We start from the raw sequence: 16,259 nt of genomic DNA, 5'->3' as shown, positions 1-16,259 counted from the left end.
ACAGGATCTTTTCCCTTTCCTTACAGCAATGGGCAAGTCATCAGAATTAATATCAGGCTCAAGAATAAAAGAAGCAGTGTATTCAGTACTTACCAGTGGTTCAAGCGATTGCAGTTGCTGGTGGAGCAGTGTGGGTTGTTTCTTCCTTTGATATACTAGCTCAGGTGTCCCAGCTTTGCGTATTCTTTGTCGATCAATAGGAGGCATGTCACATGAGGATTCAGATCTATTATCAATCTCAGCAGCATCTAAGTCTTCCTTCTCAACTTGGGTACTAGGTGTAGGCAAAAGAAAAGGAGACTCAGACTCAGAGAAAATGGATTAAGCTTCTATACCGTTCTCCCCCTGAAGATGAGGGTGTTGAAAGTAGAACTCAGATTCATGAGAGCTAACATCCATAGAGACAAAGAATTTACGACTTGGAGGATGGTAACATTTGTATCCTTTTTTGTTGGGAGCATAGCCAAGGAAGACACACTTAAGGGCTCTAGGTTCTAATTTACTCTGATGCTGTTTATGGACATGGACAAAGACAACACATCCAAAGACACGAGACTGGAGACTCTGCATAATAGGAACAGAAGGAAAGAAAGAAGTCATGAGATCAACAGGACTTACATGGCCAAGCACCCGGGAGGGTAAACGGTTGATCAAATAGCTGCAGTTAATACAGCTTCTCCCCAGTAGGAGTTGGGTACAGATGTCTGAAACAACAATGCTCTAGTAATTTCAAGCAAATGTCGATTTTTCCTTTCAGCAACCTCATTTTGTTGAGGGATATCCACACATGTGAGCTCATGAGTCATTCCTTTGTCTCTAATAAACTGGAAAAGATGCTGATTAACATATTTCGTACCATTATCTGACCTCAAGCGTTTGATACTTTTACCAAATTGGGTTTCAATCATATGATAAAACTGAATAAACAACTGTGTCACTTCTTCCTTATCTTTCATCAAAAATATCCATGTTATCCGAGTATAATCATCAATAAAAGAGACAAACCATTTAGCACCAAAAACATTAGGGACTTTGGAAGGGCCCCAAACATCAGAATGAATAATAGTAAATGGTTCAATACTTTTTATTTCACTACAAGGAAAAGATACACGATGATGTTTTGCAAACTGACAAACATCACAATTAAAAGACTCAACAGACTGAGACACAAACAAAGACGGAAACATAGACTTAAGTAAACTAAAAGAAGGATGACCCAAGCGCTTGTGATAAAGCCAAATAAGAGAATCTGAAGTAGACTGATGAGTCATCAAAGTCTGATCCTTGGTATCTTCTGCAGCAAAGTCTGGAACCAGATAATACAACCCATCCTGCTCTTTAGCAACTCCAATCGTCTTCCCCGTGGTGAGGTCCTGAAAAACACAATAAGTAGGGAAAAAGGTTACAGTGCAATTCAAATCTGTAGTAAGCTTATGAGAAGAAAGGAGATTGGTAGAGAGTTGAGGAACATGGAGAGCATTCTTAAGACACAAGGAGGGTTGGATTTTAATGTTACCAGAACCTGCAACTGATGTATGTGATCCATTATATACAGCTATAGTACGAATACCAACAGTAGGATTATAAGATAGAAAAGGGTCAGTGCAGCAAGTCATATGATCAGTAGCACCAGAATCCACAATCCATGAAGTTTTGAAATCAGTACAAGAAGCAACAAAAGAATGAGTGCATGAGTTCTTACCAGTCATAGTCAAAGAACCAGTACCAGAAGGCTTATTGACAGATTCAAATACGGACCTAAGCCGTTCCAATTCCTCACGACAAATAGTAGTAAACTCACCGGGCATCTGTGAAGTCCGTGAGGTCTCATTAACAGGAAAGATGTCTGAGGGGGCAAAGAAGAACTGGCCACGTGGGGTTGACTTACCAAACTTCTCCTGAACCTGTTGCTTTCCATGAAGACGGTAACAAACCTCTTTTGTGTGACCTGGTCTTTTACAATAGTTACACTAACGTCCCTCTCTACTAAGCTTAGGAGGAAAAAACCTTGGTGATGGCTTAGCTGAGACCATAGCAGACCCGTCAGTGAGTTCAGAATCAGAAGGAGATGGAGTTGTAACTTTAGATGAGAGCATAATGGATCCTTCAAACGCTTTGGTATCCATCATGACAGTCTTGCAACTTTCTTCACCCCTGACAATGTGAAAAACTTCAGAAAGAGACAGTAATTTTTCCTTACCAAGAATTTGAACTCGAATAGGATCATATTCTGAGTTGAGACCACAAAGAAAATCATAGATCCTATGGCGTTCAATGGAGGTGGTCAGAGTGGCTGCATCCTTGCTACATTCCATCTTCAAATTCTCGTACTGATCAAGCTCAGTCCATAACCTATTCATAAAAAAAAGGCCGACCCAGTTCAAGACCCACTCCGTGAGTGTCTGGGGAAGGGAGAGAGAGCCCTGCTTGGTAGAAAAAATCTGATTCCTCAGATCATAACAAGTGGCAGCATCTTGCTTCGTTGAGTAAGTCTTTCTGAGAATATCCCAAATCTCAAGAGCGGTAGGTAAGAACATGCAATGTTGACTAACCTCAGGAGTCATAGAATTCCATAACCATGTCATAATAAGAGAGTCTTCATCATCCCAGTCAGCAAATTTTGGATCTGTTTTGGCAAGAACAGGTCCTTCAAGATGAGAAATTTTACAACGCCCTTTAAGGATGGTACGAACAAGTTGAGACCATTGCAAATAATTCTTCCCATTAAGATGATAATTCTGATGAAAAGGAGGAAGGTCGGTTGGAGAAAGCATAACCATCGAGTTAGCCATCGAACGTGTACCAGATGATTGATAGGTTGGAGTATTTTCAACGTTCGACATAATAAGGGCTGAGAATAAGAAAACAACCAGAAAACAACGAACAAAGTGTCAGTGAACAGTAATAAAACACTGTAGAATGACCCTAACCGAGTTGAAATGCCACGATAGTCACAAATCCAGATGCGCAAGAAGGAGACGAGCTGAGCAAAGGTGGTCCGAGGTGAACCCCCTCTATCACACGCTGTCACGCGCCGGAGAACTCCTCGGCGCGTGGGTGTCACGCGCAGAAGAAGGAAATGCGCGTGGAGGCGCGTGGATGGTCTGCCGGAGCTGGGCTTTTCAGGTGATGATCGCCCGGAGGTTGCGCTCCTGTCTGTTGGTGGTCGGAGTCCAAAAGGTCACTGTAGCTGTGCGTAACAGTGAAAAACAGGTCCGATTTACTGTTTGCATGGCTGTGTGGTGACGTCGTTGACCAGAAACAGTAGATAAAGGATAGATCAGAGGAAAAGAAGTCCAATAAAGGTCCTCTCGGTCCAAAAGGTCACTGGATAATTTTTTCCGATGACTGACGGCGGCGAGAGGCAAACAAAAAAAAGGTTTCCGCCCTAATAGCGGCAATTGCTGAAGCAGAACCCTCAGAATCGAGAGCTCTGATACCAACTTGAATTTAATAATATTGAATTGTAAAAAAATCTGTACAAGAGCTCTCTATATAAAGAGTACTGAAAGACCTAATGGGCTAAGCCCAAAATATTCTTCTAGAGTATTCTAGCTATCACAAATAAATAAATAAATACTAATTCTAATATTTACAAGAGTAACTTCTAATCAAAATTTGAATATGTTATAATAACCAAATAACCATTAAAACTTCAACGGTTCTACCTTACACGAGAACACACAATATACCATATAGTGAAAACTAGAGGAAGATTATGATTGTCAAGTACGTTAACACACCATTCTCAAAAATAAGAGGCATAAATTCATTCAGCAGAGGTTTCAGTCCCAGTATATATCATGGGACGAAATTTTTTCATTGGTTTCTTATAGGTTTCTGCTTTTTGGAAGGATATTTCTTCAATGGACATACAAAAGGATTTGTCGGCTCCTTTTTTCTATAAATATACAAGAGAATTTTAATAGAGAGAAAAGAGGGAAATGACAACAAGGGAAGAAAATAATAAATCCTCCTAAAGAGATCAACTAAAAGAAAACAGCAAGACTAGCAAGCTCAAATGGGCAACAAAGCTGTCGAATGTCTTTGTAAATCAGAGAAGGAAACTCCTTTAAAAATACACCAGACAGAGACCATAAACATAAACTGTACTGCAATATAAGCAAAGAAATGCCCTTGAAAATGTGTGGATCAGCATTACCAAAGAATAGCATAGATGGCATGCTGCCACAAAGTTCTAGCCTCTTCATTCTTTTTAAAACCCTTAAAACACATCATTGGAAACTACTCCAAGGTGGAACGACATGCCTCATATTCACCGAAAACTGCATGCAGATTACTCCACAATAAATGGCCACCTGTTTCCTAACTACCCTTACACACTATAGTAAATAGCTGTGCAGAGGTCTACGAATCTGTAACCTATTTATTGGTATCAATCTTATTAATCACCATTATCCAAGCAAAATATTTGACCTTAGGAGTTTTAAATATTCAAATTGACTCTTTTATACTAAAATTTGCAACTTATTATTTCTTTTATTGTAATCACATTTGAAGGACATCTTAGTTTTACTATTCATTTCCTTCTCTTATGCAATAGACCTACAGTTTATCAAAATAAAAATTTATTTATTCCTCAAAAATCATGTACACCATATAAAGCAGAGTCCAAAGTATCTAAATGTTGCCTGTGACATACTTTCTCCTCCAACATACAGCAACTCTAAAACAAACTTTGGAGCACATAACCAAGCTACTCACAAGGAAAAAGAGAGGAGAGACAGAGTGAAGCAATAAGTTTCACAGGCAGCCAGCAGCCTTTTTTAATATAAAACATGAAAGAAACAATACCACGGACTAAGTTTCCTAGCCAAACAACATAACAGAAAAAGTCAACACATTCCCCATTTTGTCTACATCTGCAACACCAGCTAAAGCCAAATAAAAAAGAATAAATTAGACAGAAAAGAAGTACTGTCTCATTCCAACTGCTTTAAAGAAAGAGAAGAGAAAAGAAGCACAATACCTCCTAAAAGAAAGGAAACAACAAGGAAGTTTAAAATAAAAGAGAAAAATGAAGAAAAGAAACACCGGTTCAAAAGAGCTATTTGTTTTGGACAATTACCTTAAATAAACCATGACCCGAAACCCACAAGGAGTCTAAAAAAACAATCATTTCACCTAAAAAATGAGAAGGAAGAGATATCTTTTAAAAGATTTGGCCTTTTCACCATACTTGTGAATAGCCCCGCTTTAGCGGAGTTGCGTTGCAGTGCAGCATCTGGCCGCCACAGACCGCGCCGCGACGGTTAGGCGAAGTGTAGCAGATGTAGCGGCCACTATTGCGGCTGAATCGCGGCGCTATTGCGCCACTATAGTAGTTTCTACAAAAGTGTTCTCGTCGTAGAAGGAAGAGATTTACAACTTAGATACAAGTGAAAGTGAACATGAAGATTTGGATGTTCATGATTTCAATTATGATTAATTCCTTAAGTTCTTTGATTTTGAAATTTCACTTAAGTGGCAGTTTGAATTTTGACTAATTTTGCCACTTTTTTTTTATAGTAAACACTAATTTTGCCACTTTATTTTGTTGTGTTACATTATTTGAGACTTTAATTCTTTCAATTTGCTTATGATTTGAATTTTAATGTTTGAAATCATTTATGTTTGAGTTTGAGATCCTTCAAATTTGTTTTTTATGTCACATTTTCATATTTTAAGTTTTATATTTGCGGAGTACAATTTAATGTATCACTTAGGTACATTTTGCACAGTAGTGTTGTAGCGCTACCTGCTATAGCAGTTTGAAGGGACAGCCGCTATCCGAGATTAATAATATTGCTTTTCACTCCCACCAAATTCACCACACCCCTGCTAAAGAGCAAAATTATTTAAAATAAAAAGCATCTTACTCTCCTTTCTACTCTCTAATCTTTGAAAAATGGTCAGAAAAAAGACTCCAAGTTATGCAGACTTATTCGATGTCTCCCCAAACGAACCAAACAATTTATTCCACGACTGCCAACTGCCAAGCTACCTCAAATTCCATAAGAGCTGACCATTTTCATTAACATAATTTTAATCGAGCTGTACCCTTCACAAAAAAGACCAAACTCAAGAAGACGAGCAATTTAATATCAGATAGAGATTACATCAAGCAGGCCAAAGCCAGAGCTAACCAAATCAAGTCACTGTGTTCTGTAATTTATCAATAGGCTAGTCTCCACACACATCAACTCTTCAAAGTTGATGACAAACACACACCCAAAAAAAAAAAAGCCTCAGCATTACTGAAAACATCAATAAAAACAATAAATGAAGATATCATAGAAAACAAATAAACTAGGCACAAAAGAAATAGAGTTCATCAAGATATAAGACCCATAAGGAATCATCATCATAAAATGCGGGAAATAGATAACAAATACAAAGTATCAGCCTATAGCCGAGATCCTACCTAAAGGATAATATCTGGACAGTGATTGGCTTCAACATAAAAAGTTGAATCTGATGGTTTTCTGCTGACTTCTCCAGACAAGCATTTAACCCATTCAGATGAAGGTAGGAACTAGTTGAAATCTTTCCAAAAGATGCATATTTATCATTATTCGGTTTTGGAATTTCAATCACCCGAGGTTCCAATGCAATAGACTCAGCTTTGGCATCTCCATGCCCCAATTGACTTGTCAATGATGTCATATCAAATACAGAAGGGGAACCAACAGCCACTTCAATCTCATGGAAATCAAAAGTGAGGTCAAAATTATCCTGACTGATAATGTCATTAACGTCTTGACCACCAAGATTGGCCCCCCTTCTGTGTGAAAATCTTACAGAAGGACCATCAACAAACATTCCAAAATGAATTTGTTCCTCTGGAAGCTTTTGAAGCAAGGCCATAATCAATCCTTTGGAATAACAGTCATATTTGTTAACCCAAGCATTTTCTATTTCGCCCACAAAATTTGAAGTAATGCATGCTTCCCTCCTGTCCTCCCTGCAAACAGTATGTTGTATCTGACTAAGAATTAGAGACACCGATGATACTGAAGAATGAGTCAAAACTAAATTTAACTTTCCCAGCATTAAACCACATTCACAAAATCCAAAATCTGAATTCCTATGGTCTGGTATTGTGGAAGATATCTCAACTTTACTGAGAAGGCACGGATTTTCAGAATACTCAATCTCACTTGCATTAAAATTGCTGCAAATTCCTTTCCAACTCACGGACAATTTTCCCATAAAGCTTTCAATATAAGAATGACAAGAGTCTTCAGCCTGGGCAGCATTAGTTTCGGAAAGGAGAAATATTTTTGCAGGTTCAATCCACAAAATTGATTCCATAACATCAATATCTTCCTTTCCGTTTCCTTTAGTTGAACTAAGTGTATGCATTGTACTAGTGTCTGCTGACATTGTAAAAGGTGCAGTTTCAACCTTCATTTGCCCACATGATAGAAAGACTCTCTGTTCAAAAATATCTTTTACAGATACTAATAACAAAGCATCAATACAGAAACATATTGAAAGGAAATCTGAGTATGCAATCCCAGTGCGTGACTGTAACTTCTCACATACAGATGGTTGAATTTCATTGATTTGGGAAATTGTCATTATGATTTTCCCAAAGTTCAGCACAAAACAACTTCTTTGACAAGGATCTTCGATAAGACTTCCCAAACAACATCCATCAATATCTGGATCTTGCACTACATTTTTCCCAAAAGAGATGTTCACTAGGCAATAGATTATCCTTGACATTTCTTTCCACATAAATGTCAGTATAAAAAGAAAAGGGCGAAAGAAATTACTTCTGGTCACACATTCCTCATGACAATCAAATGGAACTTTCAGTGCTGCTCTATGACGGGCTATTCGCCTTGCCAGTGCAATGCCTTCAACAGGCAACTTTTTCTCAATGTCAGAGATCAACTCCCAATGGTTTCTAGCAGAACTCAAAATTAGTTTGTTATGAGACATCTTAGAAATGGACTTTTTCCATATGTGGCAAGTAGAATATCCAATTAGAAGCAAGATATTCTCGTAAGCATTGACATAGTGTATCCATTGACCTATAATACCAACCAATCTTTGCAATGACAATCTAGGAGTTATAATCACATGGCCAATTCTGTTGGAAGCTATTCTCCATAGTTCTCTCGCACCTCTAGCTTGATTGTACTCACCAGATAGCAATTTGTAAAAAAGTAGACATATAGATATGTCATCTGGAGATAATGAAAAAAACAGTTCTGGAAAACAGAGAGTGCAATCTACCAGCTTAAGATCTCTAAATTTAATGAAAATCTGCAAATCTGATGAAAGCAAAACACGGTTCACGTGATGCTTTCTAATTAATCCAACTCTGAATCCAATGACGTTTAATGTAAATGAACTCTCTTTCATCGGAACAAAAAGTGTACTGAGAAAACCTCTAAGAAGACATTTTTGATCCAGATACTTAGATCTTGCACTAAACTCCTTTATTTCTCCAAAACACAAAAACGCATCATTTAAGATGGGGAATTGAACCTCCACATGAATGCGATGTGCCTCTAGATGACAGTTTTTCAGAATAAGACTCAAAAAAGATGTTGTAAAATCTTTCCCCTCAGGTACAGCAAATAAGATCCTCTCCAAAATGTGATGCAACGAGCAACCCTAAAATTTACACAAAAGGTAACAGTAATCACCAAAATGACATTATATTTAACAAATTGATTCAGCATGGGAAAGCTAAAAACAAAAAATCAGCAGCTTAGGTATGTCTTTCTCTTTGGACTCAGAGGACAAATATCAATCACAAATCACCTTTTTCTTATGTTCAACGAATCTGCTGACTAGGCATCAAGTGATCTTCCCCATTCTAGTAGTATTCCCCCATTATAAAGACATACAAATTATTAAATCATGACATTGAGACAGCTAGGATCTTCCACATTCAATAAACTAAAGTAGTTTCAGTATTCTCCAATATTTTTCATATATCTCATACAACACCGGTGGAAAACATAGTATTCCAACTCCAACTAGTATGCAAATCAGTATAAGTACAAGGTAAAGCAACTTCGCATTAACCAAGGGATAATCTATCATTAGACTAATAATCTAGATGAAGCTCCACCAGTTTCCGATGAAGAACCTCACCAAGTAGCAAAACTCATCTACCTCAGTATGAATTACTCGAATAAGAACATACGTTACCTCAGGATCAAGTGCCGAAAGATTGTTTCTGAGATAATCCGAATAATCATACTTCGACGTCCGCAACCGTCTCGCGCATCCGTCTTCTTCCGGCTTCCTTCAAAACCAAACAGTTATGTCAGTTACGGAAACGATGCTTATTCAACTGATCAGAGTCAAAATCACAAGAGAGAGAGAAGAAAAAAGGCTCATAATGGATAGGACTCACTCGAAAGATTGCACGACGCGAACGCCATGGACTTCTATTGTAAAGGCCGGCGAGTGCCAGCTTGAGAATCGAACGGTGAGGCGTTCGACGGTTAGGTCCTTGAAGAACAAGAGAGCAGGAGCGTCGAAGAGCTGGTTGAGAATCGAGACGTCGAAGCGGAGGTTCTTGGCAACGGCGAGAGAGTTGAGGAACCCTAATTTGAGATCGAGTTGAGGCTCTTCTAGCAGCCATGGCTGGAGCAGAGACAGTAGTCTCCGCCGGATTATGCTTTTCAAGGGCATAGCAACAGTGTTATCATGGATTGACTGGTTGATTCTGTTTCTTAATTTGTATGCAGGTTGAGTTGGAGGTGAATTTCAAGAAAGGAAGTAACGGAATTTAGTTTGGGAGTGAAATGCATGAGTGAATCGGCGGGAAAAGGAAAGGGTAGGTGTGGGCCCACGTTTCTATCCGACTGAACTGAACGGAACGCGTGTAGAATGGCGGTGCCTTGGGTTGGACACTTCATGACACTTCCATTCCAATCGTTATCCCATTTTAACGTTTTGCAATCTAATTCGTTTCTAATGAACGATTAACTTGAGAATTATTATGACAAACAAGAACTATACTAAAATTGTACAAATCACGTTATTTTGTATGTTATAATTTTTCAACTCTTTTTAAATATGAAAAAAAAGAAGGGATGAATTGATAATTTAAATAGCTATTTTACTATTTGGTTCTATTTTTACTTATTTTAAAAGAATTATATTGAGATTAAAAATTTGTTTTAACTTGTTATAGACCTGGCAAAGGCTCATGTCTGCGAGAAGCCCAAGCAGCATAAGCCCAAAGGTAAGCTCTATAAATAGGAGCTAAAAATCACAGGTATGACTGATCTCTCTAACCCTATTTTATGGAATCACGACAGTGCACACACACACCCCCTCTGGTTAAGGCCATCATATAGTGTGTAGTGATTCGTTGTCCCCAAGATACCTAATTCATAGGTATCTAAAGAGAAAGCACTAAATCCAAGATCAATCATCTGACCAACGGTCGGACACCTCTGCCTCAGGCAGAACATTGGCGCCGTCTGTGGGGAACGAAGATTTTTCTTACTATTACTACGTGATTAAAGGCAGATGATCGAGATGGCAAGGACAACCAGGAGTAGATATCGACAGCCTTCAAGATCGAATTCCAGGCATCATCCTGTTCCACCAATCAGGGAGGATCCTGTGAATCATTATATAGACAATAATGAGGTGCATGTTAGTAACGTGCATTCAGATTCGGCATCAACCCCAGTCGTCAATCCGAATGCCCCATATGTGCAGGGTTTACAACCAATGGAGGACCAAGTTGCAGACGCGATGCAGTTTCTAAAAGGTGCAATTGGTGATCCGCGGATGACGGATCTGGATGCTGCTGCGGATCTGCGGGTGACGGATCTGGCCGTTGCTGCGGTCCTTCGGAGAATGGAAGAGATGGAAAGAAGGCACGAGCTCGAACGGGAGGAAGGTGATAGGCAGATGCGAGAGCTGGAGACTAGAGTAGGGCGAGTCTCTAACCCGAATCCGGAGCAAGCTATAACCCGGGTTATGAATGACTTGAGGATCACGAATCCCTAGGGAAACAATGACAGAACCCGGGCTCAAGTGAGAAATATCAGACATGTTGGGAGCCGATCTCAAAGGAACGCTCCCGGCTTGGCTTTTAATCAGTAACCTCGGCACGAGGAAACCCGAGATGAAGGAATAAATAAAGAAAGGCAGAGGGAGAGTTCCCAGTTCATAAACCCATTCAGAAACCCGGATGACGTATCCGGGATCTATAGGAGGAAGTATCACAGGGGACAGTACAACGATAGCCCCTTTGTGGATGAGGTTGTGGATGCACCCTTCCCAGAAAATCTAAATTTATCAGAACTCCTCAAATATGATGGAACGCAGGATCCCCAGGTGCACTTGGATGACTTTGATACGGCAATGTACATCAAGGGAATAGAAGAACATTTGATTACCCGTTTGTTTGCGACTACGCTGACCGGAGCTGCTCAAACATGGTTTTCATCTTTTCCAGTGGGATCCATCAGATCCTTTGAAGAGCTTGGAGGGAGGTTCTTGCTGAATTTTGCCAATAGCAAAAAATAGCCGAAGTCAGAATTTGCGTTGGGAAAAATAAGACAACAAAATGGGGAAACCTTGCAAAAGTACTTGGACCGTTTTAAAATGGCGGCCTTGCAGGTTCCCGGGTTGTCAAAAAATGTTCATCTACATTTAGTAATCGCGGGGTTACATGGCTCTTCTCGGTTGGCTAAGTCCGTCTACAAAGACCCATTCCGAACTCTAATAGAGTTCACAGCACGATCGAAGAAATATCTAGAGCTTGAACATATGGAAATCGAGAATATGGATCAAAGGCAGTACCCCGGCCAAGCAGAAAAACTTGACAGCAGGAAGCAAAACGGTTACCGAGGTAAAAGGCAAGATGATAAAACTTCAGCGAAGGGGAGATTTGACAGGTATGCGCCTTTGAATTCGTCCAGATCACAAATCTGGAGGGAGGTAGCATCCACAGAGATGAAAAGGGTAGATAGACCTCGGCCATTACTCAATCTAGCCGGGTTGGACCAATCTCGGTACTGTGCTTTCCATGATGGACCCGGCCATACTACTGATGAATGCTGGGACCTAAGAGACGCGATTGAAAAATATATCAGAGACGGAAAGCTGCGACAATATCTTATAAGGACGCAAGGATGGAAGAACAATAGGAAGAGAATAGGAGGTCGGCCAATGAGCCCACCGTGAGAAAAAAGGCACAAGGAAAAAAGTCGGGGCAAGAAGCCGACCAGAGAAGAGGACGAGTTCGTGGAACCTGAGTTCGAATGTAATGTGATTAACGGGGCTTTCGGAGGAAGAGGCGATACCATGAATGCCAGGAGGAAATACTTAAGGGAGGTGCTCTCGATACGAGAGCGGCCCAAGTTTAAAAAGGTCGAAAAAGAACCACAATACTATATTTCACCAAGAAAAAGCTGGAGGATGTCATGCCAGGACATGTTGATGGGTTAGTTATAACGAGAACACTAGTCAACTGTAAAGTCAAAAAGATATTTGTGGACAACGGCAACTGTGCCGACATAATCCTGTGGCAGGCTTTCCAGAAAATGAACATGGATGAAGAAGATTTGAAACCTTGCAATACGGCTTTGATCGCATTCAATGGCCGTAACACCATCCCCAAAGGATATATAGATCTAAGACTCACTCTAGGAATCAAGGAGGCGTACAAGTCCGAAAGAGTAAGGTTCATTGTTGCCGACTTCCCTTCAGAGTACAATGTGATTTTGGGAAGACCAACGATCCACGACTGGGATATGCTGGTTTCCACCAAACATCAAAAACTTAAGATGATTGGTAAGCAAAACACGATCATCACCATTGCAGGAGACCAAAAAGAGTCTCGGGATTGTTATTTTAAGTCGGTCAGGGCAGTCCAAAGTGACCCTAAACCTTCAGTCGAGATGAGAACTGACAGCCAACAGGATGGCTCAAACAGGGAGAAAAAGACGCTGATCAACATGGTAGAATTGGACATGAGGGATGATACTCAGATTTCGAGACCGGAACCCGATGGCGAGTTGGAAGAAATAAGCATTGGGGACGAAGAGCAAGTTGCAAAGATTGGTAAGGGGTTGACTGAAGAGGAAAAGGTTCGACTTACCAAATGCCTGAGGAAAAATAAAAACGTTTTTGCTTGGAAGTCCTCAGAAATTCTCGGCGTACACCCTGCCTTTTGCTGTCATAAGCTTGCAGTATACCCCGGGTCTAAGCCGGTAGCGCAGAAGAAAAGAAAGCTCAGCCCAGAGCGTCGGCAGGTGTTGGAGGATCATGTGAAGGAATTGTTGGAAGCAGAATTCATCAGAGAAATACAATACACAACCTGGCTGTCCAACGTGGTAATGGTTAAGAAGCCAAATGGAAAATAGAGGGTGTGCACAGACTACACAGATCGAAATAAAGTATGCCCTAAGGATGCATACCCTATGCCTAACATAGATCAACTGGTTGATAGCTTATCTGGTTTCCAAATATTGTCCTTAATGGATGCTTATTCAGGGTATAATGAAATTCTGTTACACCCAGAAGACCAGGAAAAGACTACCTTCATCGCAGAAAAGGCGAACTACTATTACAATGTGATGCCCTTTGGATTGAAAAACTCAGGGGCCACCTACCAAAGAATGATGAATCAGGTGTTCGCGGACCAACTAGGTAAGAGTGTTGAGGTGTACATAGATGACATGATTGTCAAGTCGACCAATTCGGCAGTACACATTGAAGATCCGGAGCATACCTTTGAAAAACTAAGACGATACAACATCCGGTTGAACCCAGCCAAATGTGCTTTCGGGGTCCTTGCAGGAAAATTTCTGGGGTTTATGTTGACTCACAGAGGCATCGAAGCTTACCCGAATAAGTGTCGAGCAGTGCTGGAAATGAAGGCCCCGGCAAACAAGAAAGAGATACAGCAATTAACAGGAAGGCTAACCTCCCTCACTAGATTTTTACCTCGATCTGCAGAAACAGAACAACCTTTCTTCAAGCTACTTCGGAAGGAGGTTCAATATGGGTGGAGTTCGGAGTGTGAGGCCGCATTCCAAGAAATTAAGAAGCAACTGGCTTCACCACCAGTGTTGACCAGACCAAGAGAAGGGGAGGCATTGATAATATACCTCTCTGTGGGAGATGTAGCTGTCAGTTCGGTCCTAGTTCAAGAAAACGAAGAAGGACAACAACCGATCTACTTCGTGGGCCGTCTCTTGCAGGGTGCGGAACTCAAGTACCAAAAGTTAGAAAAGGCTGCATTTGCCCTGTTGATCTCGGCTAAGAGGCTCAGAGCATATTTTCAGGGACACCAAATTGTGGTTAGGTCGGACCTGCCAATCCGGCATATCCTTCACAAGCCTGATTTAGCAGGAAGAATGATGGCTTGGGTTGTCGAGCTATCAGAATTTGATATAATGTTTGAAAGTCGTAAAGCAATCAAGTCCCAAGCATTGACAGATTTTATCAGGGAGCTTACTTCGATCCAAATGGAAGCTTCAAGCAACCCAGACACATGGAAGGTATATGTGGATGGGTCTTCTAACCCCAAAGGTAGTGGGGCCGGGGTCATCATAGAAAACCCGGAAGGAATATCGATGGTGTACTCTATGCAAATGCATTTTGAAACATCAAATAACCAGGCAGAATACGAGGCTTCATAGCCGGATTGCATCAGGCTAAGGATCTCGGAGCTCGGAAGCTACAGGTGTATAGTGACTCTCAATTGGTTACTTCCCAAATTGAAGGGAGCTATCAAGCCAGAGGACCACTGTTGACTAAGTATTTAGACTCTGCGAGGCAGTTAATTGCAGAGTTCGAGAAGGTAGAGGTCAGCCATATTCCAAGAAATGAAAACAGCAGGGCGGACATATTGTCTAAGTTGGCGAGCACCAAGGGATGGGGAAATCACAGGACGGTAGTTGAACAAAGTATCCCAGAACCCACATATGTTATGCAGATATCAGAAAAAGATGACTGGCGTTACCTTATCATCGATTACTTGGAAAATGGAACCTTGCCCATCGCTAAAGAAGAATCTAGGAAATTAATTAAGGATGCAGCATCATACACCATGATGGAAGGGCAGCTTTACAAGAAAAGGATCTTTTCGCCCCTGTTGAAGTGCTTGATTATGGATGAGGCCAAATATGTCCTGACCGAAATCCACGAAGGAATCAACGGCCAACATATTGGAGGTAAGGCTTTAGCCCGGAAAGCGGTTAGAGCCGGATATTTTTGGCCATCCATGGGTAATGATGCGAAAGAGCATGAGCTTAAATGTGATCAATGCCAGAGACACGGAAAAAATCTTCTAGCCCCCCAGAAGAGTTAAGTTTAATCACGACACCATGGCCATTCTTTAAATGGGGAATGGACCTTCTGGGCTCGTTTGCAACAGCGGAAGGGCAGTTGAGGTGGCTGATAGTGACCATTGATTACTTCACTAAGTGGATAGAAGCAGAACCGGTTGCAACGATCACCTCGGCTCGAGTTCAGCGTTTCTTTGAGAGAAACTTGATTTGCAGGTTTGGAATTCCAGCCAAGGTGGTTATTGACAACGGGACCCAGTTCACGAGTAAAGCATTCCAGGAATTGATGGCAAACCTCCACATTAGACATCGATTTGCATCCGTAGAGCATCCTCAGACTAATGGGAAAGCAGAAGCAGCAAATCAAGTTATCATAGAAGGACTGAGAAAGAGGATAGACCAATCTGCTAAAGGGAAGTGGGTTGAAGAGTTGTGGTATGTCCTCTGGAGATACAGAACCACGATGCAAACGTCTACTGGAGAAAGTCCATTTAGATTAACCTATGGATGCAAGGCCATGATCCCGGTGGAATTGGGAGAACCTTCATGGAGAAGGGTGCAAGCCTTATCTCAAGCAGAAGAAGAGAATAGTAAAAAATTAGCGGTGGAGCTAGATTTGATAGACGAAGCTCGAGTTATAGCGCATTGCAAAAACTTTGCTGCAAAATAGCTTGTTACTACCCGTTTTAATAGAAAGGTGAAGCCCATATCGTTTGTAGTCAGAGACTTAGTTCTACGAAGAGCAGACGTAGGAGGACGAAACGCGACTGAGGGAAAGTTAGCCCCAAAATGGTAAAGACCATTCAGAGTCAAGTAAAAGCTAACAAGAGGAGCTTATGTGCTAGAAACTCTGCAAGGGAAAAGTGTGAAAAGAACATGGAATGCAGATAAACTGAAAAAATACTTTAGTTGAAAAGAAAGACAGATCTGACGTTTCCCTGATGTTTTCCTCTTGTAGTTACAATTTCA

At 40.8% G+C, this 16,259-nt stretch overlaps 2 protein-coding genes across 2 annotated transcripts in view; one reads left to right on the top strand and one right to left on the bottom strand.

Moving 5' to 3' along the window:
- LOC133304532 (uncharacterized) overlaps positions 1 to 9,737 on the bottom strand; it is an 83,829-nt gene extending 74,092 nt beyond the window's left edge. The window contains 3 exon segments of the mRNA XM_061504582.1: positions 6,425 to 8,631; positions 9,175 to 9,271; positions 9,383 to 9,737. Of these exon segments, the coding sequence (XP_061360566.1) occupies positions 6,425 to 8,631; positions 9,175 to 9,271; positions 9,383 to 9,663 (2,585 nt within the window). The 5' untranslated portion in view covers positions 9,664 to 9,737.
- A 3,681-nt stretch (positions 9,738 to 13,418) lies between these two features.
- LOC133304534 (uncharacterized) lies at positions 13,419 to 15,960 on the top strand. Its single transcript, XM_061504584.1, has 3 exons — positions 13,419 to 14,532; positions 14,622 to 15,176; positions 15,380 to 15,960. The coding sequence occupies exons 1-3, from the start codon at positions 13,419 to 13,421 to the stop codon at positions 15,958 to 15,960; spliced, it is 2,250 nt and encodes a 749-aa protein (XP_061360568.1).
- The last annotated feature ends 299 nt before the right edge of the window (positions 15,961 to 16,259 follow it).

Source organism: Gastrolobium bilobum, unplaced genomic scaffold (genome assembly GCF_033153095.1).
Source record: "Gastrolobium bilobum isolate Gb01-03AN ecotype WA unplaced genomic scaffold, APGP_CSIRO_Gbil_v1 utg6296, whole genome shotgun sequence".
NCBI classification, from domain to species: Eukaryota; Viridiplantae; Streptophyta; class Magnoliopsida; order Fabales; family Fabaceae; genus Gastrolobium; species Gastrolobium bilobum.
The sequence above is the reverse complement of the archived record's forward strand: the minus strand, read 5'-3'. Positions and strand labels throughout refer to the sequence as shown.